Here is a 22,702-nt window from a genome sequence, read left to right on the forward strand (position 1 = left end):
CAGACAGCGATGAAACACCAAAGATATGCGTATTTTGACAACAGCTTTCAATTAATCCAGTGTCTCACACCTCTGCAAATGCATTGCCTCCCCTGCCTCATCTCGACCTCTCACACCTTCAGAACCTCTACCTTGTTTCAGTAATGAGGGTTAGCAATGTGACTCTGTGCTGCTGCAGCTAGGTGATTACTGAAGAGCTGCTGCTGTTATCTCTAGTGAGCTGCCCTCTATCTCCATCCTCTGTCCCTGGACCACAAGCCCTGCTAGCAGACCATCAATCAGCGGATCACTGCAGGAGCACATGTAATCACAGTGGCCATGTCTCCTCATGTAAAGTGTTTGCCAAAACACACATCTTTGTTAGACTGGAGGTTTAAAAAAATAATATGATTGAGACCATTGTTTGATTACCCTGTTTAAGCCTCAGGAAAGTCCACTGAAAGTCACAAACTGCCATCTGCTGATATTTGAGAAGGACCAAGTCACTTGTCTTTTTGGTAATTATCACAAAGGGCACTGGAACCAACACCACCACCCAGGTCTCAGCTGATCTTGTGAGCAGATGGACCATCTATCTGAAAGAGCCAGCTGATAAGTAAAAAACACTTTTGAGTTGGGAAAAAAAAACCCCAAACAAACAAAAGAATAAAACTTGATTATTTGATAAGCCAGAAGATGTATCAACTCAATCCTTTATTAAGCAAAAACATCCATTCCAAGTTTTTGAATGATGAGCTGTTTCTCAGCTCTTTGTTGTACTGCTGAAAATGAAATGGCTTTGTATTCAGCGCTGTTGTTCAGACCAAACTAATATTCTGAGGTTGTCACCATGGGATCTTGAAACTTGTGAGACGGGGCTTTTGCCATTTTCTGGAAACTCAACTCATCGATTTGTTGGGGGGAAAAAATAATTATGAAAATAAGTGTTGCAGCTCTATTTCATCCTTTCAAAAGACAGAAATCCACACATCTAATTAGTGCCTGAGGGGATGTCTTTACATTTCTTCTTTTGTCTTACCTACACTCCAGAACAACCTAACATATTTAAATTGCCATGGCACAAGACACGAGAAAACAAAAATCCTCACCGTTTCTCCAGAACCATTTTCCATCGATTTGCACAGTTAATTTCAGGACAGTCTAATCTACTGCTTGGTTATGTTGATGTTTCTGCCTGCACAGTCTGTAATGCACGTGCACAGTGCACAGGGTGCTACATGGAGACCTTTGACTGCCTCCAAGGGTGTGAGCGACAGTCTGCTGCTAAATCACAGCATGGGGGAGATTGTCTGCTTGGCAGGATAAAATCAAGTGTCCCTCTCACCTTTTCTGTCATTATTAGACAGGTGTGGCACACAGGTGGAGGACAACAGTGACAGATGCCATCTAATGTTAAAGTTTAAGTTGACAGACTGGCTGGAGGGGGTGAGATGTGATATATAGGGATTCACCTAAAACAGTCTTGAATGTGGCTGTATGCAACAGACTGAACACAGAACAACAGGATTAGTGGATCTGGATGTCCAAACTAACATCTGTTAGAGCATATTTGTAATGGCACCACGGAATTTAAGAATTTCTTAATTTTATTTTGCTACAAATGCAAAAACTTTCAAAAATGTTAAACGTTTGTAGGTAAGAAGCAATCAATTTGCATCACTACTCAAATTCAAGGGCTCTGTGCTGTAGGTGGAGGCACATTATTTGTTAACCTTGACATTATCATGGCACAATAAAAAGTGCTCTTTGTTATCACAACACGAAACATTCGTGCTTGAAATGATTTTCCCTGTAGTGTCCGCCGGCTGTGGTACCTCAGTGGAGGAGGGTCAGCAGATGCTCCATCATTACTGAGTGATGGAGGTAGCGAATAAAAACAGAACAGAGCCACCCTGCACCACCACATCAAAAAAATGCAACAGTGTTCTCAGCCTGCAGACTGAAGAGAGCACAAAAAAACCCGAGCACGTCTGGGGGGAAAAAGGTCAGAAGATGAGTGAAGATGACGTGATGATTTAAAACTGTTGATATAATCATTAGTCGCACTTTTGCAGGCCTTCCAACGCGATTCAAGTTGGGTTAATTGGGCTCATTTGCGTGCTCTGCTTCTGCAAGGTGAAGCGCACTGGACGCAATGGACAACACAAGCTGCTCCTTGTCTCCCGTGCGTAAAGTCACAATAATTACTGCTGAATAATAAAGACGATTACAACGGAGGCTGTAAAATAAATCCACCGGCCGTGATGATCTGACAGCACCGGCTAGCCTTTCACTTCCACGAATGACTCCCTGTTCAACCGCTTTAAACGAGCTCAGAGTACCAAATTATACACGTTTCTGCCCTCCGCACACCATTTCAGTCTGTGAGAAAAGTCGCTGCAGCGTGTCATGCAAATAAACCCCGTGTTGGCCAAGCAAAGCGGGGGGGCAACACGGGTTAACGGTGTAATTAATATGCGAGGAGGTGACAGGAAAGCTCATCCGTACCTGATCTTGCTGTTGAGCCGCTTTCGACGGTGCATTGCCTTCCTTTGCAGTGGTCATGATTCCCTAAAGCTGGGAGAAACTGTTGTTTCCCCGGCAGGAGGAAGGGAAAAATGCAAATACAGAAACACACGCACACACACACAGACGCACACACACACCGGTGCAGAACCAGTAGGTCAAAAAAAAGAAGAAAAAGGAAAACGGTCTTTTTACGGCGCCCACAAGCTTCGTGTGCACCGACCAAGGTGTGAGATAACAAGTGGTATAAGGACGCGCTGCTCGGGAAGAGAAACGGCAAAGACAAGAAAAAAAGATTTTCAGTGGAAGCCAAAGAGGAGAGGAGGAGGAGACAGCAGAGAGGGAGGGAGAGAGAGAGAGAGAGTCACGCATTTCTTCTTTAAACGCTCCGTGCGGGACTCTGCGTGCGCACAAAACGCTTGACTTGCAAGTGATGCAGACTGAGTGGATTGCAATTAAAGATGCACGTTGAAATCACGCGGCTCAAACTTTAATTCAGAACTCGCGAGGAATACAAGTTTGTAAAATATTCGTTTAGATTCATGGGGACAGTCAAACGCTCCCATTTTAAACACCAACAGTCATTATCATAAAGTCTCGTCGCCTTATTTAGATTTCTTCATTGCAAAAATAAAGCCAGCTCGCCATCTCATTAAGTCCATTCCCACATTTGTTTATTTCTCAGAGGCAGTGCTGTGGTAAAGCTGCCGGGTAAACTTTGCGATGGGAAATCAGTCTTTGATTTTCTTCGGTATGCCTGCAGCATTTTCATACAACAATTTTTGCACTGAATAACTTTCTTGTTGTAATTATGAAAAAAAAGGAAATTCAATGCCTTGCTGCACTGATGCATTAGTAATGGCACTGAAACACTAAGTAGCCTGAATGTAATGTAACAGGATTAAATGTTATTCGGGAGCAGCAGCAGTAATAAAGTAATCACATTCAGTAGTGAGAATGTTTGAAATTATGCTCAAGACATGAGTGGCTGTAAAAAGTTATGACCCAGAGGATGGAGAAGCCTGCAATAAAGTGGGACTTGTTAGTGCGCGGGCAAAAACTGCATTTAAAACAGTTTTGCCAGTCTGAGAGTTAAACTGAATCTTTAAGACTGAAGCAAGAGGAGGGAAAAAAAGTTTACACTGCAGTAAAACAGAAAGGAACCAATTTTGCTGTCTGCATTTCATGATAAGAACTAAGACTTTTTTCATGGGCTTGTTCAGTTAATTACATCTCCAAGAAATCATGTACAATCTCTATTAAACACCGTCAGGAAATGACTTACTTTGATTTGCTCCTAGATGTACTTAATGTTAATTAATACCTTAGTCTCCAGTTTGACTCTTTATATTGCAGGTTTGCAACCGAGTGTGCTGCACTGTTAATTAAAATCAGGTGGCAACTGGGTGAAGTCAATTACCTTTGAAATCCCAAATGAAAATCTGCAGTGTTGCTTTTTGTGACCAGCAGTGCACAGGACACTGAAAAAAAGCCTTGTTGTTCTAAAAGAGATAGCCTCAAATAAAAAAGAAAGAAAGAAAACCTTTAAAATATCCCTGCATGTGATATCACTGCAATGTTTTCTGCAAAATTGCTATTTTCTATTTTCAGTCATGCTGACTTATGTTATCTTATGTTATCATTGACAAATAACAACTTGAGCATTCCCCAAAGAAATGGGTTTCTCTCTGTGGGCCGATCTAAAAGAGAGGAAATAATATAGGAAGTATTTCACCTGGTGTTGATTTCATAATTCGATTCACTCACAAAAATGTGATGTCTATATGTCAATGGTAGGTTTGTTTCGAGAGCTAATGAAATATTTTATCCCCTTGGAACACGTTATTTACTACCTGGTGGAGTAACCATTGTTGGCAAGCACAGCCATTAGACATTTCTTGCTTTTTGCAAAGAGTCCAAAGCTACCGGCGTGATTAACATTCTGAGGTCTAAGTCATCACTGGTGAAAACCCTAACTCTAACCCAATCTGAATATGTATTTTTGATTTGTGAACACAATTTCCCCCAAAACGTCAGTTTGGCCTTGCTCTAAAATACAGGGTTAGGCTTACCACCTGTGATGGGTTAGTTCTCGGATAGTTAAGAGACTGGTTAAGCAGCTCCATGTCCTTAATGTGCTTCATATTGAGGATTCTTTTCTCTACAAAAACAGCAAATGGACTGATGCTAAACAGCTCAATTTTGGTCTCTCCATCTCATGGAAACATTCCTCAGAGATTTTGGTCCATACTGTGTGTGTGTGTACAATCAACTCAGTGCCATGTTCAAGAAACCAGTTTAGAGATGATTTGAGCTTTGCGATATGGGACGTCATCCAACATCAGAAGATGGCTACATGACGAGCAACAATGCGCGGGTAGGCAGGTGTCATGTGTAAATAATGGTCATGAGCCAAAAAATAAATATCCCCCACACCTTTACATCACCACCAGCCTGACCCACTGATACAAGGCAGGATGTTCTTTATGACAAATTTAAAACCTACCATCCAAATGTAGCAGCTAAAATAAAGACTCATGGTAATCTTTTCCCAATCTTCTATTGTCCAATTTTTTTGTAAACCTCCACAAAATGTCTCAGTTTCCTGTTCTTCACTGACAAGAGTGATAATCAATGTGTTCTTCTGCTGCTATAACACATTTGCTCCAAGGTTTTATGTGTTCAGAGATGCCTTTCTGCATAATTTGGTTGCAATGAATCTTTGCTCAAAGCAGTCTGGTCATTTTCCGATGACCTCTGGCATCAATAAGGCACTTTTACCGAGAGAACTCTGTAAACCCTAGAGATGGTTTTGTGGGAAAATTCCAGTAGATCAGCAGTTTCTGAAGGGTGATGTGAGGGTGATGTTTCCCACTCTGTTGCATCACCTTTTCTTTAAAACTCTCAAAGTGTTTGTTAACAGAGGAGATCAATTGCTGTGCTTTGCAAAGCCTATTCTTGCTTCATATAGGATTTTAGCTGCTCAACAGTTTGGTGCCTCTTTTGTCATATCTTTTGTGTCACAATAAGTCAAACACCCAGAGCAATGGATCTGTTTTTATTTCAGCGTTGCCTGAGAGCACAAAGATTTAATATTAGTTTTAAGCCAGGTCCCTTGGATCCCTTTTTGGACTCTCAGAATCTTTTAAATAATCCTGCGTACTGCATGATGAAATCCACAAATTCTTTGCAATCTTATACTGAGAAACATTATTCTAAAACTATTTCACTATTAGCCCATGCAGTCTTTCCCAGTCTTTTTTTGCTGTCCTATCATTTATTAAATGTGTTGCTGGAATGACAATTAAAAAGCTTCTAATTTAAAAAAAGACAAACTTCTAAGTTTAAAATAATATAACGTCGTGAACAATTTTCAATCATTGCATTCTTATTCATTAATATTTTACACAGGGTCATGTATTTTCAAATTCCCCTTGAGGTAAGTCATTTTGTGTGTTTTTACAATGCATGTTTTCCAGCATTTTAGTTGCGATAATAACTGGGATGACATGAGGAAAACTGAATATACATGACGCGAACATACAAAATCTCCTAGAAGTAGCATGCCATCTATATGCAATTTCGAAACATCATTTAGAGTAACTAAAACTTATTAAAAAGAAAATTAACTAATTTAAAAACTACACTTCAGTCTGGATTAGAGTGGTAGACCAAACAAAAAAAGAAAGAGGCCAACATTCCTCTGGCTGTGTAAAGTAGGCCATGAAGGTAGATGTGCAGTGCTAAAAATTTGCACTACACTATGTACTCTCTCATAGCTGGCAGCATTTTGAAAATTTTAAAACATTTCAAATTTGTTGGTTTTAAAGCTACAAAAACCTAATGGTTGTGTGCAGAATTCTGACACATGAACAAGAATGAAAGCCACCCAGTGTTCACAGCTTCATCCACTTGTGGCTTCAAACCACATTAGAAGCCTTCCCCGGCAACTCAGCCTGTGCTTACCATCAACAGGATGATGTATGAAACCAAAACAACTTCTCAACAGCCAATCAATCAGCTCCAGACTAATGACGGCCACTTTTGGCCAAAGCCCCATTGGCCGATGACGGATGCTGTGTCGTTGTACCGCTGTGGCCAAGAACACAATAACTACCTCGCTGTGGCTGTGTTAAGGAGCGAGCGTACAAACCTCATGTCTCCGATGTTGACAAATGGACACCAGACGGCGGTGATGAATGCTCCTGGGGGGGTGGGTGGCTCTGTTTAAATACACATTCCTGAAAAGTTAGGAATTAACTGACTGACAGTGCCAACCTGTCTAAACAAATGGAGCCATCCGCTCACTTCTGCCTCATCATTTCACTGCCAATGGAAAGCCAGCAGCCAACCTGATGAAGTGAAAGTGCTTTGCCTAATTAAAACCTCAGAGTAATCAATACTTGCCACAACCTTTAAATACTATACATTGATGCATTATTTTCACCCTGACTCTAACTTTGTAATATTAGAGAAAAAATGGCTACTGAATGATTATATAGATAATAACTGCTATTATTAGAGAAGCTTTTCCAGTTTACCCTGCAAACTTCTAGTCCGTCATTCTGTAATTGTATGTGCATTTTTTCAGAACAGTCTGCAAGGGCAAGAACAATCGATTGTAATTTTTTAAAAAAGCCTCCAAAAATTGTTGCACAAATTGAATTCAATTTCAGCTTTCTTTTTTCAGTTTAATTTCAGAAACAGAGACCAAGGCAAACTCTGTCCAAAGCCTTTAGTAAAGCAAACAGTTTTTATTTATCTTGTTCTGTTTTTCTTGAGTACTTTGGCTGTACAGCTTTTTAAAGATGGAGATATTTGGAGAATTAAAGCATTAAATCCCTGGTAACACCAGTGGGCATGAGAGGCATCATGCACATTTCATGGAAATCTGCTTTGTTTCCGATTACGTCTTTTGTTGAAAGAAAATAGTTCAATGTGTGCTAAGAAAAGGCTTGAAAGGCTGAAGAGTCCCTATGGCCAAAAAATGATCACATACACCATTATTGTGATGAAACATATGGGTCTATAATGATCCTTCCTCTGCCCTGTCCATGTCAGCAATATAACCCCATGGCGCACTAATGATTAGAGTGTTAGCTGGTTCAGCTCAGGAGGATAAAATGAGAGGTGAGAGAGGTCGTGTGTTACTTTTACTCTCACTTTAACCTTCTGAGTTCATGATCACTCTCCTATTAAATGATCGCATGACCTTATGAGTTCACAAGTGTGTTGCCTGTTTATATCTTCTCTCACATATTATTTGGCTGCTCAGAAAGAAATAGCTTAGTATTTAAATGGTTTCAGCTAATATATATATTGAATTTCTCTCAATCTAGCATAAAGTTATGAAATGATAAGACTTTAATTTTTTTAAATACTAATGTATTTAAATCTAAACAAATATACTAATCATGACATTTTTCTAAATCTAATTCAATAGTTTTTAGTCTCTAAACCAAACAAGTAGTTTCTAAAATTAGACATCAATAACTTTTGAAAAATAGTATAACTGAAGTGAAAAAGTGTGCCACATTTACGGTGAAATGTTTCACTTCACCACCAGCGCTGCCCATCCTCCAAATATGGACTTTCTGGCCCTTTGAGGGTGTAAAACACTCACTTTGTGGTAAATTGTGTGAAACTTTGCAAATTGGGGTCCAAAAACACCAATAAATTGAAAATTATGACTATTTCATGAACTGCCCTGAGACTGTGTTGTCCTGGTTCTACCCAGGAAATGCCCCAAAAAAACATGAAAATAGGTGTCTGGTTAGGCTGTGATCATGTAGGACACATCATTATATAGGCAACTGGAACTTTTTCAATTACCCATACACATAATGGACTGGAACGATCCTGAAACAAGTACTAAATCTGTTAGTTTTGTTCATAATAAAGCTAATAAAGTGGCATCCCACAGTCAACAACACTCCCTCCACTTTTTGACGTGTGCACACGTGGAAAAGCTCGTTATCATGATACTCAGACTACCCTCCGCATCTAGCTAGCACTACAGAAGTAGAGGAAGATGAACTGTGTTGCTTGAAATGGTTTTCATCATGAAACTTTGCCATCTGCCTTGCAAGGTTCTGGTACAGAATTTGGATTTTTGCAGTCAGCACATATATGATAACTACACTAATATCAATGAGAGCATTCACATGGAAAGAGGTGGCAGTACATGAAGGGTGATGCTTAGGAAATGAATTTGAGAAACTGGAAGAAATTAAAAGTTTGTACAATGCCATTCATTTTAGAATTCCCGGCAGGCTAGATTATGTATTGTTGAACTTTCCTGCTTAATTCACAATGTGAATTTAACAATAAATTCATTGGGGATTTTTTGTGTTATTCCAAGGCTGTGTGTGAATAACCCACCAGGGTAAAGAAGAGCAGGCCCTCTGTTATGATAGTTTACTGCTATGGCATAGTATCTACCTTCAATCCTCACTGTTAGGTTAGGTCAAAGATGGCAGTGAGCCATTTGATTTTGTTGATGCTCTTTAGCTTCACTTGTCACAAAAAATAACGCTCAGAGCAGCAGAGGTCAGCTGATCGCACAGGCTTGGCCACAAAGAAAACAGGTTAGTCGCTTGCCCCTGCTACACTGAATCTAAGGATTTCCCCACCTGCTAAATTCCACATAAATCTCACTGAGTGCCTGTGCAGTGATTCAACAGAACCAAGCTCAATTGTCTTAAAAGTCCCTGAACTGAAATCCAAAGACTCATATAAAGTTCATTCATTTCCTTAATTTGCATCCCAATGGTAAGACTGTAATTTCTGAGGGAGTGCTGACATGTTTTTATTAGTCTTATCCTAGCTGATAAAATGATAGTATTAAAAATACACTAAAGAGCCCATAAAAGAAGTTCAGGTAACATTTATGAAAGACACTGCAACTGAGGCTGTCTTGAATAAACGGTCAGACAACATCAACATGTTTGCTGGAATATAACCGATACTGTAGCAAAATAACCATGTGATTAATTAAACCAGGTGTGCTGTGTCCACACTCTCATGCTGAAAATTTAGTTTCCAATTGGTTCGAATTTTACGCGTACCCACATCAGAAATCCACATGCATAAAATGTGTCCCAACACACCAATCTGTGAAGAAAATCAAATCTAAAAAAATAAAATAAACTACTTATAGCCTGTTTCAGTCTTCCAGAACATATTCTGTCAGTGCATATAACCAAAACCATCTGTCAGTGTTATTTTATTTCCTAATAGACCAGCACAATACAAAAGTTGAAAAACAAAGGTTTTCCAGCTTCATAATGCACCATGACCTGTTTTGATTAGGGAGTTATCAGTTTCCTTGTAGACTCCAGTATTCTTTCTTGGAGGTAAATTTTGATCTTGCAAAAATCATGCATAGTATTTCTCACAAAATAAGACCAGCTTCAGTCCAGAAAGAGGTCGAGGATAGTGTGGCAAAGTGATTACTCCGCCACTGACAAAGAGCGAGACCAGAGATCTGGGACTCACACTCAGCCTCCCAGCAGGTGGTGAATGATATGAGTGTGTGCCTCAATTTTTCCACTCTTATTTGGCTGACACATGACAGTGAGCATTGGGATACTGGAAATAAGTAATTGCTTTTCCATCTTTCCCCCTCCTTCTCAGTCTCCCTGTAAAGAGCCTATGTGAGGTCTTACATAAATATAGCTCGGACCCATCATCCTGACGGAGAGGCCCTGCATCAGGATTCAGTTATGCCAGGTGTGACTCATCAGCCTTCACAGCACTCAGGCGTGAAATGTCAACAGAGCCAGATTCCACAACCATGCCTCTGTTTCCAGCATCGGGCTGATGAGCACGTCTGTAGTGGTGAATGAGTTTTTCTAGCCTTTTTCTTATCAGCATACTTGCTGTGTACAGTACATTCTGTCTGCTGCTAAAATAAGGCAAGAAACCATGCGGGTCTTCATGCGGCATCATCTTCACTTTTCATTATCACTTTTTTTTTAACCCCTCAGGTGACAGACCAAGCTATATCAGCAACTAAAATTACAGAGTGGGATCATTTATGATATTCACTGCCTGATTCCAGCTCATCTACTTCAGATGAGCTGCTTATATCATCACTTTGGGCAATAAGTGTATCTACCTCAAGGCTCCTGAAGCAGTAAATCTACTACAGGTCTGCTATTAATAGTTGACTCTGAAACATTGTAGTACTGAGATGTGGAAACTTACAGAATAATCAGAGCCTATAATGTTGTTTTAAAAGATATTTAAAACAACTTCATCCTTTTGACACCAATGGACCACTTCCTGTATAAATAAACTACACACAACCACACTGAGAAACTGCACATGTAAATATGCAGCTAAAGTGAAGAAGTGGCTGGATTGCTTGAGGCAGAGATGAGGTCCAGAACCAAGAAAGAACATATGAGAAAATCAATTGAAACACTGCTGAACACAGAGGTTTCAGCTGTCTTTTATTAGTCTGCTGCTGATGTGGATAAAATAAAATAAGCAGATTAGACTTTAGCTAGACATTTTTAAAAATCCCCTGTCAATCAGCAACCTTATTTAAAGCAATTATTTCAAGTGAGTACATTTGAGCATGTTTCATCCAATCCTTACTTTATTTTTGGAGCCACATAAAACCTTTAAATGATGCCAGGTCTACTGGCTCAACCACCTTGAGAAGGGATCACAAATGTTAGAAGCTGTGGCACTTGTTAACCTGCATCTAACCTTAGCACAAAGCTTACTGAAAATCACTCCAGAGACAGCACAATTAACATTTTTTTATTGCCATAACCAAACCTGCCAAACTATTATGCACTTCTTTTCCAGGTCAGGCCAAAGGTCAGAGGTTCAGGAAAATACTTTTCTGTGCCTGCACTGTAATAATAAAGAGGGCTTTCATTAGTTTCATCCTTGGCCATTCAATGGCATTTTTATGTCCTTGTTAAAGTTACTCTACTTCACTGTCCTGTCTTTTCTACACAGAGCTAATATATGGTAATAGCATATTCTAACAGGTGCAGCATGGACATCATCTTGTTTTTGAAAGCCTGCACTGTCATGAAAGCAGCGGTTTCCTAATGCATTAGAATGGGCTCGCTCAGGATTGCTTTAAATCAGTGCCTTGTGTTTTGCATGATTGGAAAACTAATCTGACTCTGAATAACTTTCTAACATACATACATATGTATCTCTATCTATCTATCTATCTATCTATCTATCTGCTTCTTCAGCAGCACATCGTTTCATTTTTTCAAGAACCAACACTTTCTGCTACACGCAGAGTAACAACACACTACCAGCACCTGCTAACACATTTAGAGCTCTGTTAAAAAAAAGCCACCACACTATAACACATTTCAGCACCAGGCAAAAGGACAGCTCCCAGTACTGATCCAGACGCCATCAAAAGCCTCGATGTGCTGAAATAGATTTCAGCACCACTTAATGGACAGCTCCGACAGCGCATTTCACAGCCACATCCAGGACTCCTTTCTCCAGGAAGTGGGAACCTGGAGAGAAAAATACCAGCACAATAGCTTTCTTCTTTTTTTCCAGAGAAGTTAGAGCTCCAGCCTTTGAGGAAATGATCTTGAACAAGCATCAAATGTCATCAGTGTCCTATCATTATTATAAATTGATTTGACTGGAAAGGATTCATTCTTGCATGACAGTTCCTTTAAAATTACACCTCATTATTTGCAATTGCAGCACTGAACTGTTTCATGGACTACTGGGTGACAGTTTTCAAAAGCAAAGAAGGGAGTAAAGAAACTAAAATTGTGTAAAAGTTTTTGAAGTAAATGGAGACACTTTCGGAAGAAATTGCACTCCTATTTATCAATTGTCAAGTATTAAGTTACTTGACAACATATAACACATATTTTGTGTGCCTTTAAAAATGTATTAGCTTTTCTTCGTATGCACTTTTAAAATTGTTTCAAGCGACACAATCTGATTTCTGCTTTTTGTTTTAGCATGCATGAAAGTATAACTGTTGGGTCTGCGCTGCAGCAGGCCCGCTAGTTCAGAGACTTATCACCCATAAAGAAAGCAAGACAACAACGTAACCGGGTTTTACTTGCTAGCAAGAGAAAGCTGGTCGGAACCAGGCTCCTGGAGCTGAACGCTCCTCACCTGTCTCCTAGCCAACTTCAAAGAAACAGCCTTCCCTGCAGCCTTTTATTCAGTGAATACAAGTACCACCCACTGTAACACCCATATGGTCACAAACGGTTAAAACAGTGTGTGTGTGTGTGTGTGTACATGACTTCCTGCCACACAATATATGCTTACAACTGTTTAACCACATTTCCTAGTTATCCAAAGGTCATCTCCCCACACCCGTATACGGCTTAACTTTAATAGTTCACCATATGCAAGCATAGGCGAGCCCCTAAATGGCCGGGAGTGGACATCTACAATCAATTACCTCCTCCAGCATCATAGATGTGTAGGTGAGGAACAGAAGAATATCTAACCATGCAGTTTAAGGCACGATTTATAAATTTAAGTACTACAATGGCAACATTTAACAATTTCAACCTAACAATAACACTTTCCCCTCACCCCCAACTGGTCGCAGCAGACGGCCATCCCTCCCTGACCTGGTTCTGCTGGAGGTTTCTTTCTGTTAAAAGGGAGTTTTTCCTTCCCACTGTCACCAAAGTGCTTGCTCAAAGGGAATCATATGATTGTTCAGGTTTTCTCTGTTTTCTTGAGTGCCTTGAGCCAGTTGTTGTTGATTTTGCGCTATATAAATAAAACTGAGATTTATTAAATGTGCCAATGGCAGCTTGTGCAGACATCATTGCTTGTGAGCAAAGTATTGTTGGTGTGAATCACAGTTTTAAGAAATGAAGAAAAAGAAATGTCATTTGTTGCAGAATGAAGATGTAGGTTTTTTTTATTCTTCTTATTAATTTTTCTTTTTGGCAAAAACAACCGAAAATACACATGAAAACAATCAATTAACAAAGAACTAAATTAAACAGAAAGAACACAAACTATTGACCGAAAAGCTTGGAAGCTTTAACTTATTACACTTACCCTCAACACAGGCAACATTCTAATTGGCAACACTTTTATAAAAACATTTCACCAAAACAAAGAGAACAAAGTAAATAATAAAAGTCGATAAATGTGCCACTTAGAATACACACAGATTATATTTCACTTGAAGTTATTTAGTTGTATGAAGCAGGATAGGAGTACCTTATCTTAATTGTAAGCGTACTACAGGCTGGCTGATTAACTATTTGCTGTACAGGTATCAGGATTTATAAAGACCAATGAATGAAAATTAAAAGTAAAGATGAAACAGCACAAATGCATTAAACCACATTGTAATTGTTAATGTTGCAGTTTGTCCACAAACGCAACAACCAGCTGAGCTGATCAAAGACTGATGGAACATAAATGAGTGGATAAATAACTCCAATAAACACATTAGGTGAATCGGTTTATAATTCATGCATCTGAAAGACACAAAAGTATCGGCTGATATATGTTGGAATTTCATTTCACTAAATATCAGTATCAAACTTAAAAATCCAACATGCGTTGGGCTCTATCGTATACTACCTTGAGCACTTTTTAGAACAAAATTCAGTTATTTTCTGCACACATTTTTTTTTAAGTCTTATTTAAGTCTTACTAATTAGAATTCATGACTGTGTACAGTTTTCAAGATTATTGGCAGGAACGCTGTTCCAAGCATTGCGAAGAACTCATTCAGGGTCTTCTGTGGATTTAGGCTGTCTCATTATCTTTTGTGTCTCCATGTAATCTCCGACTGATTAAATGACTTATAACTTGGCTGTACGCATGGGGTGGTTGTCATCCTGAAGAAATATTTGATTGTATTTTGTGGAATGCAAACAAGCATAAATTAGATATTCAAGTCAAACACGGGTGGATCTTTGGTTTTTCTTCAGTACAATAACTCACAGAATAAATGCAGTTTTGCTATGAAATGGACATTGTTTTTAGATGGACTAGCTTTTGTGCAAAGTGTGTGGAGGGTAGCAGAGAAATTGGAGTAATCAGCAATGACCTCAGTACACCCTGTAATTTTCCTCAGATGGAACATGTTGTTCTCCATGATAAACTAACTGAACACGAAGAAGAAAGCAAAAGCTAGAGACATAAAAAAGGACATGACTCTCTTGAAAGAGCGAGTCATTCTGACTCATGTATAGGCATATAATAATTACAGTGCCTTTTAATTCATTTGTGCTACAAAAACATTATTCCTACTAAAGCTGGATCTTCTTTTCCTCTAAATGAAATAATATTTCTGAGAATTTTATAGAAAAATACACCCTCAGTGACACCACAAACCAAATTGAAGCCCAATAGGGTCTGATATTTACTGTAAACGTTTCCAACATTTGGATTCGGACTCAAACAAGAAATCATGAAAGGTAAAAAAAAGAAAAAGGAAAAAAAAGAAAAAAATGTTTCTGCTATACCAAATTGATTTTTCTCTTCACATTTTTCAATTACCACTCTTTTCCCTTCTGAATAATAGTAACAGATCTACTCTGAAAAACACTAATAATCAAAGGAAATGCAACACCTTTTTGGTTTAACCATTCTTAAGGAACACAAATATGCTCATAACTGCTTCAGTTTTGGGCCATAAAGCCATTAAGGCTAGAAAAAAATTGGACAAAGTGGCACATTTTTCTGAAAAAAAGCCTTTCTCACACATGCATACGGAGCCTGCCTCTGAAACTTCTGAAGTGCTATGTCAGTGTGCTCTATTAAAGCTTATTCAATAAACAATAAGCTAGCGAACTGTGCGCTTCAGCACTTTCTGCCTGAATGAGAAATAGAGCTGTGACTCCAAAATAATCTAAACAATGCTTTTGTCCCAGAGGGGCATTACGATAATATAAAGTTTCCCCCAAAATAGCTCAAGGCTTTAAGAAAAAGAGTGACCCATGTTAAAATGTGATGATAAAAAACATTTTATATACTCAGATAAATAAATAAATTAGTAAAAAAGAGCAACCAAAAGCAAAAAAAAAAAAAAAATACAGAGAAGTTATTTGTAACTGCAGTGGTTGAGCTGTAGCTGCTGCCTGAGTTGCTCTCTTAGTCTCTAGACCATGATAAATCACAAGTTGGGAGAACATTTGTCACAGTGGGCCACATGTCCTTTCATCACACCAGGTCTCTCTCTTTTTCTCCCTCACTCGCCCCTCATTCCTTCAACCTCCATGCTTGTTTCATTCCTCACAGAAAAGCTTTGTTGTGAATTTGTCACTGCCCGTGCCTCTGTGCTCTGTTAGCCATGCCCTTGGGTTTCTAATAGGACCAGTGGTGCATGGTGGCGCTGAGATAGAAGTGAAGCTTGGTGGGGTGCTCTCTTACCCAGCCAGAAGAAGAATAGATGGTTATGCTAAAAAAAGGATTTTTTGACAGGTAGCGCACTTGTGCCACAGGGGAAATTTAAATACAGAGAGTTTTATGAACATACGCCACATACTGAAGAGGTATTTGACATATGTATAGTGTGCGCCAGTGCTGTAAAGAGACAAATAAAAAGTGAACAACAATGAAAGTTTAAGACCCGGAGGTGGGCTCGCTGATGCCCAGGGAGGGTAACGCTGGAACTGGATCTTCTTTTATAGGTGTTGGCAATCATACTCTACTTGACAAATCCCTCCGAGCAGCAACAACAGCCAGCCTCAAAAAAGAAAAAAAAAGAAAAAAGAAAACATAAGAGAATGGAAAAAGTAAAGTGAGCAAACACATTTCTGTCTGCATCCCAGAAGCAAGAGTCAAAACAGATCTATACCATTAAATTTAAAAGTCAGCCATTTCGCCTGAAGTTTTGAAGATGGGACAGATCAGCCTAGATCACAAGCTGATTTAAGAGGTAATTATAGAAGTAAAGGTAGTCCCGATAAGCTGCTTATACCCACAGAGTATTCTTTTGTGTGAGGGTGAGCTGAGGATGATTTGAAATATTAAAGGTGAGATTGCTAGCAGGGGGATACTTCCTTGAAGCAGGCAATAAAATAACTCATTAAAACTTCTCGTCTCCTAAGACAGAAGATAAGCAACTGGGTGAGAAGGGCGGGTTCCGACAAAGACAAACCAAATAACCTCGACGGCAGAGATTCGTTATCAAAATCACCCTTTTTATCGAGCTTTTCTGATTCAATGTCAAATCCCCCTGCATATCAGTAATGACGGGATTTTAATAACAAGGATTTTGCCTGAATAGAGTTGATTATAAAGTACAGAGTTTGTACGTGCAGGCATATTCAAAATGACTTTTTCCAATAGAGTACTCTGTGCTGTAGTTGTTGATCCTGAACAGAATACCGGTGAAGACCAATGCATACAGACTGCACATAGAATATACGGGAACTAATTTCAGGGTTATGAAATTGAAGAAAGAAAAAAAAAAATAGAAAAAAATAGAGAGAGATAGACGAGTTTACATTTACATAAAAGTGGCATTCATTTAAAACCTCTGAGAATTCTGCTTGGTTTTTTGTCTTTTTCTAACTTTACAACAACTTACAATTTTGCTTGCACATTTGGTAATGTAAGAGGGAGAAAACAAAGTGAAAAGAAAATAAGCCCAAAAATCCAGCTAGATGATAATTTATGTATTTAGCTTGCTATACACTCTTTTTTTTGGCCTGATTAACTGTTTAGTTTTTTATTTAGCAAGCTAGCTGAGGGAGCCCTATCATTCTAATGGCCACTTTGTTAGGTTCAGTTGTACAACTGCACAATAATGCAGCAACTCAATGCTTTGAGGCATGTAGACATGATTAGGCTGAGCTGCTCAAGTTTGAACAAAACATTAGAATAGAGATGAAAGGTCATTAAAGTGGCTTCAAAGTGCAAGATTCAAGATTCAAGGTCTTTATTGTCAGTACAACAATATACACAGGATACAGCATACCGAAATGCCGTTTCACCCCAAGCCACCCATGGTGCATTTAAAGAATATAAAAAAATATCTCTCCAAGAGATATAAGACTAGAAATTACAAATAAATAATAACTCACTAAATTTGGGTAAAATTAAGCGATAAAAAGGTACTATTACTAACTATATCTGTGTACAGTAAAAAAAGACAGGACAGAGACACTTCGAATGTGGCATGGTTTGCCAGATGGGCTGTTCTGTGTATGTCAGAAACTGGTCTACTGGGATTTTCATGCAGAACTATCTCTAGGATTTACAGACAATTGTTGAAAAAACAGAAAACATCCAGTGAGCTAACATCCAGTGAGTTAATGCTAGAGGTGAGGGAAGAATGGCCAAACTAGTTCATGGGAATTGTATTTCAAATAACCACTCATTACAACCAAGATAAGCACAAGAGCATTTCTGAATGCACAACACATCAAACCTTGAGGCAGATGGGCTACAGCAGCAGAAGACCACACCGGGTACCACTCTACATTTGACAAAGGTTCAGCAAAATTGGGCTGCAGAAGATCAGAAAATGTTGGCTGGTTGGATGAGTTGATTTTTGCTGTCACATTTGAACGGTATGATCTGAATTTGATGTAAATACCTGATAGCAACCAGCCTTGTGTCAAAGGTTCAGGGTGATGGTTCTGGTGGTAAAACTGTGTGGGGGATATTTCCTTAGCACTCTTCGGACCCTGTGGTAGCAGATAACCATCATTTAAATGCCGTTCATCGTTCATCCCACTTTGATCACAGAATACCCCTCATTAGGGCTGCCACAAATGATTATTTTGATAGTCGACTAGTCACCGATTATTTTTGTGATTAGTTGACTAATCAGATCGTGCGTGCATTGGACGTAAAACGCACAGCTTATTGCACCAGCATGCATCTGCTCTTATATAACTATCATTAGCTTACAACTTGAAGTGTTAAACGTATGTGCTAACTAAAAATGAAGACAAGATGATAGTTTATTAAGCTTTTAATGGAATTTACAGATTGTCTCAGTGGAGTTTAATAAACTCAGCTGTCTGCTCTTTGCTATCTAAAATATAACAGGACACTGGAGTAAATTCTCTACCATCTCACACTTCTGTTTAATCAGTTTTCTGTTTGGCGCTTATTCAGCTGTGTGAAAACTATAACTTTAATCTCAGCAAAACTGATTTACTCAGGAACAAATAAAACACTGAAAAAAGCCAAACAATAACATTTGTAAGTTATCTAAGTGACTTATATATCATGTTTAAGATGAGTAGCAAAAGACAGCGGGGATCTGAAAACGATGTGCCGGGGATTTCCGTGTTATCGCCAGCTCTAGTGAGCCTTGAACCCTGGTCAGCTATCGAGCTAGTGGGTCCGAAAAAGTCGGAGCACTTATGGAAATATGTGATGTCTTGATAAACCGAGCAGATATTTGAAGTTTACACAGCAACATTCTTGCCTGAAAATATGTTACGTCGCTGTAACATAATTGGCTTACAAATGCAGCATCCGAAGGATGCGGCCCCTGAAGTACACAGCTACAATACCGGAGACTGCTTCTTCTTCTTTGGGGTTTAACGGCAGCTGGCATCCTTGTACGTGCACTGCTGCCATCTTCTGTTTCAGTCTATTATTACACTCTTAAATCCTACTGCTTATTCCTGCATCTTTCAGGATCTTACAAAGCTTCAAACGACGCGTCAACTATTTAATTAGTCGTCGACGATTTTGATAGTCGACGTAATCGTGACTAGTCAACTAATCGTGGCAGCACTACCCCTCATCCCATTCCTGCTTCTAGTAGAACAATGCAGGATTTTACAAGTCTCAGATTGTTAAAGAAACCAATTTGAGACAATATTTGGAGATATTTAGTTTAATGTAACTTTATTTCCTCAAGTTTATAAAGTTTGGGGAATACAAATGCAAAGCACTGCTAGAAAGCAAGAGAGAACAGTCAGCCACAGGTCTGCCATAACAGCAGCTTTTTAAAGACTTAGGCCAGAAAGTAAAACACCACAGGTCTACATGAAATGTGTTATTAAAGCATCCATTTCAAAGAATGTTAAGGCCATTGAGAAACAAATGAGAGGCAAAAAGGGGAAAAAAAGAAGCACCAATCCCATTGGCTCCAACTGTAGTTGAACTAAATAACAACTTCAGCCAAGCTTTTCATCCCACATGTTTAATTTAATGCTTATACATTTTTTATGTCAGTATTTTCTACTGTGCGTTATCACTCTTAGACAGCGATAAATGGCCTTTGGGTCAAGCCAACATAACATGTTAATGTGAAACTAAAAGTCTTCTTTTGATTTCAAGCTTTTGTGTAGGAGTTATTTATTACCATACGTTTAGCTAGGCGCTACAGACTGCTGGAGAAAAATTGTGTTAAATTATGTTTGCTGTAATGGTTAATTGCTGAGTCATTGCCCAGTATAACTAAACATAATGACCTGCTTTGTTTGCAGCAAGAGAGATCACAGGGGAGGTGCAAGGCAAAAGAGAGTGGATCTCTGACTGCCTGGAGCTGGCTCTTTCTATCTCTCTCTCTCTCTCTAGAAGTAGTTCTACTATCAAGCAACAGGCCAGCTGCTCGATTGCCTGAGGTGGATGACATGACCTTCCACTGTTCCCCAGCAAGGGACATGAGCTGCTGAAGGATTTCCGATCATCCAGGGCCAGACCTGCCTCACTAATTTACTTGAAATGGATACGTGAGCAAATGCATTCTGCGACAAATATCAGGCGCGGCAGGTAGAGCTCCGCGGAGCACAGGACTGGTCTGCTAAGGACAGGAAAGCAAAGGCTGACATCAGGGTGCAGAGGAACGAATGAAAAGCATTTAACAAGACAGGAATAAAAATAGTGAAAGCTCCTTGTAGCCAATACACTGTTATCAAACTTTCTAAAGTAACAGAACATGATTTGAGGGCACGGGCAGACTTTTCAATTAGGACAAAGGCAGTTTATGGTCCCACATAAGGCCCATAAAAATACAATTGATACAGATGAAGCAATGCTTTTGTTTTACAAACTTCTCCTCAATCCAAACTATAGAAGACATTTCAGTCCTTCTGGGCCACTGTAAATTTATGAGTCAAGCATTTAAAAAGACAAAGTACTACAATTAACCCTAAGGAGAAAAATACAACAGGTGTTGAAGGGATATGGACACAGCAATTGGACTCATGTGTTTTGCTAAAAGCTATTGCCATCGATACTCTGCGAGAACAGCCTGCACTCCACAGAAAAGGTTTTTCACAAGACTCTGAGCATGGGTGCAAACACATTGGTAATGTCTGACAACAAGGACTGGTGCAGAATTGGAAGTTATTCCAAGGGAACTGTCACACAGTAGGTCTTCATTAGACTGTTGCCACAAAAGTTTGTGGTTTATAATTGTTAATTATAATTAAATTAAATAGAAATTTAAGGCTTAAGCTGAACCAGGAAGACCAGTATTATTGTAGATAGGTTCTTATGGTATGCTCGTGGCTGTAATAGCTGACACTAGTAGGACTAAAAACATACGTCCATATTTCAGATATAATAGATTTGGAGTGTTTCCTCAGTGGAACAGAGACAAGTGAAAATATTTCTTTAAAAAGCAAAATGTTGTTAATGTAAAGACAAACAGAAAAGTTAATATTCTGCCTTGGTTGAATTAGCACAACAAAACAAGCAATTAGTTTCCAGCACTTTTTCTAACACTTCCTGCTGTGTGTGCCTGGGTTGTTGACAGAAAAACACATCATGGGTCAAATCACAGTTTGGTCGGTTTGAGCTTTGAGGAGGTTAAAAAAACAAACAAACACAAAAAAACCAAATAATGCTCATAATGTTGGTCATAAATCAGCAACTAGTATTTGGAAGTAAAATGACAACTTCAGTCTGATAAGATGGACACTTTGGAAATGCCAATGCATCTTGCGTGTCAGTAAGCATGCTGAGCTTCCACGGGGGGGACGGTGCACCCAGACTGTCAAATCACAAGAAAATAGAAACAAACACATGCTCGGCTGATCAAAGTGTCAATGAGGACCTGTGAGACTTTGCTGGTTCCTGCTGAGTAGAAATACAAGCTGTTTGGAGTGAAGATGCTAGCATCTGGGGAGAATAGCTAGACTTTCAGATAAGGTAAATGCTTCTCATTACTAATATACAACAATTGCAAGAGAGGAGATGGAAAATGGATGAGGCAGTCCTTTGTGTTCTATTTATTGTTTGGAGGATATAGATTTGATGCTGCTGTGCTTATTATTGCCTTCTCTAATCAATTCAAACAATGAGCAAAAATATCAAATATATAAGTATAGTTAGAACAGTTTTAGCATTAGTTTAAAAAAAGAATCTAAATACACAGTGTAAATTTGTCCTTTAACCCTTTCTCCTTGTGCACATGTGAGGCATTTCCAGTACTGCAGATGTGTTTCCTTCCTAGTACCGCTCTGACCAGTTTTCATCTATGATTCACAATGCATCCCTCCAGTATGTAAAACCAGTCACACTTCAGCTTGAATTTTACTTTGGGAGAGATGACAAAGTAGCAGAAAAAGCAAATCTGGTACAGGGTGCAGGGACTGATGAGCAGACGTGGTGGTGGTGTGTTGGTTTGACCAAATAACTCCTGTTTCCTGTAAAACGCAGCGAAATGAAAATGTAGATATTAACAGCAAATGTGCCTGAAGCAGCATGTTGTTTATCACATAAAAAAAGAAAATGCATGTTCTAACACAATAGGACGCCACTCTCCCCAAGCCTAACCGTAAACACTTGACACTTCTTGATTGACAACAACAACTTATAATTTATGTAATTGTGGAAATGCCATCATGCAGCTGTGATCTAGAGCTTATAAAGGGAAAAGAAGCCTTCTGCAACTAAAGGCAAGTGTAGGTTTGAGAGGAAATGATCAGCCAGAGTTTGCAGGTTGATTCAGTTACACCACAGAGACATGAAGTCCACCACCCACTTGCTCTCTCCCCTTTCCATCAAATGGATTCAAAGCTGCAGCGCTGCAGCAATAATTAGTGGCCACTGGTGCCAAAGAAAGAGTGCATAATGGCGTTGTTGGGAGGCTTTGAGCCAGTCATACATATTACACCGTCAATTTTTAGACTGCAGCTGTGCTAAAGGATCAAAGTTGAATGGAGTCAAATGTGTTAGTGGATTTACTGTCATGATAACTGACTGTTCATGTGCACAGTTCTTAGGGTAGGGGTACTATTAAACAAAGGTCTTTTTAAATAAGAAAGAAAACTAAAAT

The 22,702-nt window shown here is 39.1% G+C and overlaps 1 protein-coding gene across 6 annotated transcripts in view; it reads right to left on the reverse strand.

The window, feature by feature from the left end:
* The window catches only part of dpp6a (dipeptidyl-peptidase 6a), a 248,968-nt gene that overhangs the window by 115,985 nt on the left and 110,281 nt on the right, over positions 1 to 22,702 (reverse strand). Inside the window, exon 1 of one of the 6 annotated variants that reach the window (XM_005449088.4) lies at positions 2,488 to 2,832. The exons of the other annotated variants lie outside the window; for them this stretch is intronic. Within the exon in view, the coding sequence (XP_005449145.1) occupies positions 2,488 to 2,544 (57 nt within the window). The 5' untranslated portion in view covers positions 2,545 to 2,832. Of the gene's footprint in view, positions 1 to 2,487; positions 2,833 to 22,702 lie in introns of those variants that run through there. 6 annotated transcript variants of the gene reach the window in all.

This window comes from Oreochromis niloticus, linkage group LG9 (assembly GCF_001858045.2).
Source record: "Oreochromis niloticus isolate F11D_XX linkage group LG9, O_niloticus_UMD_NMBU, whole genome shotgun sequence".
Classification (NCBI taxonomy): domain Eukaryota; kingdom Metazoa; phylum Chordata; class Actinopteri; order Cichliformes; family Cichlidae; genus Oreochromis; species Oreochromis niloticus.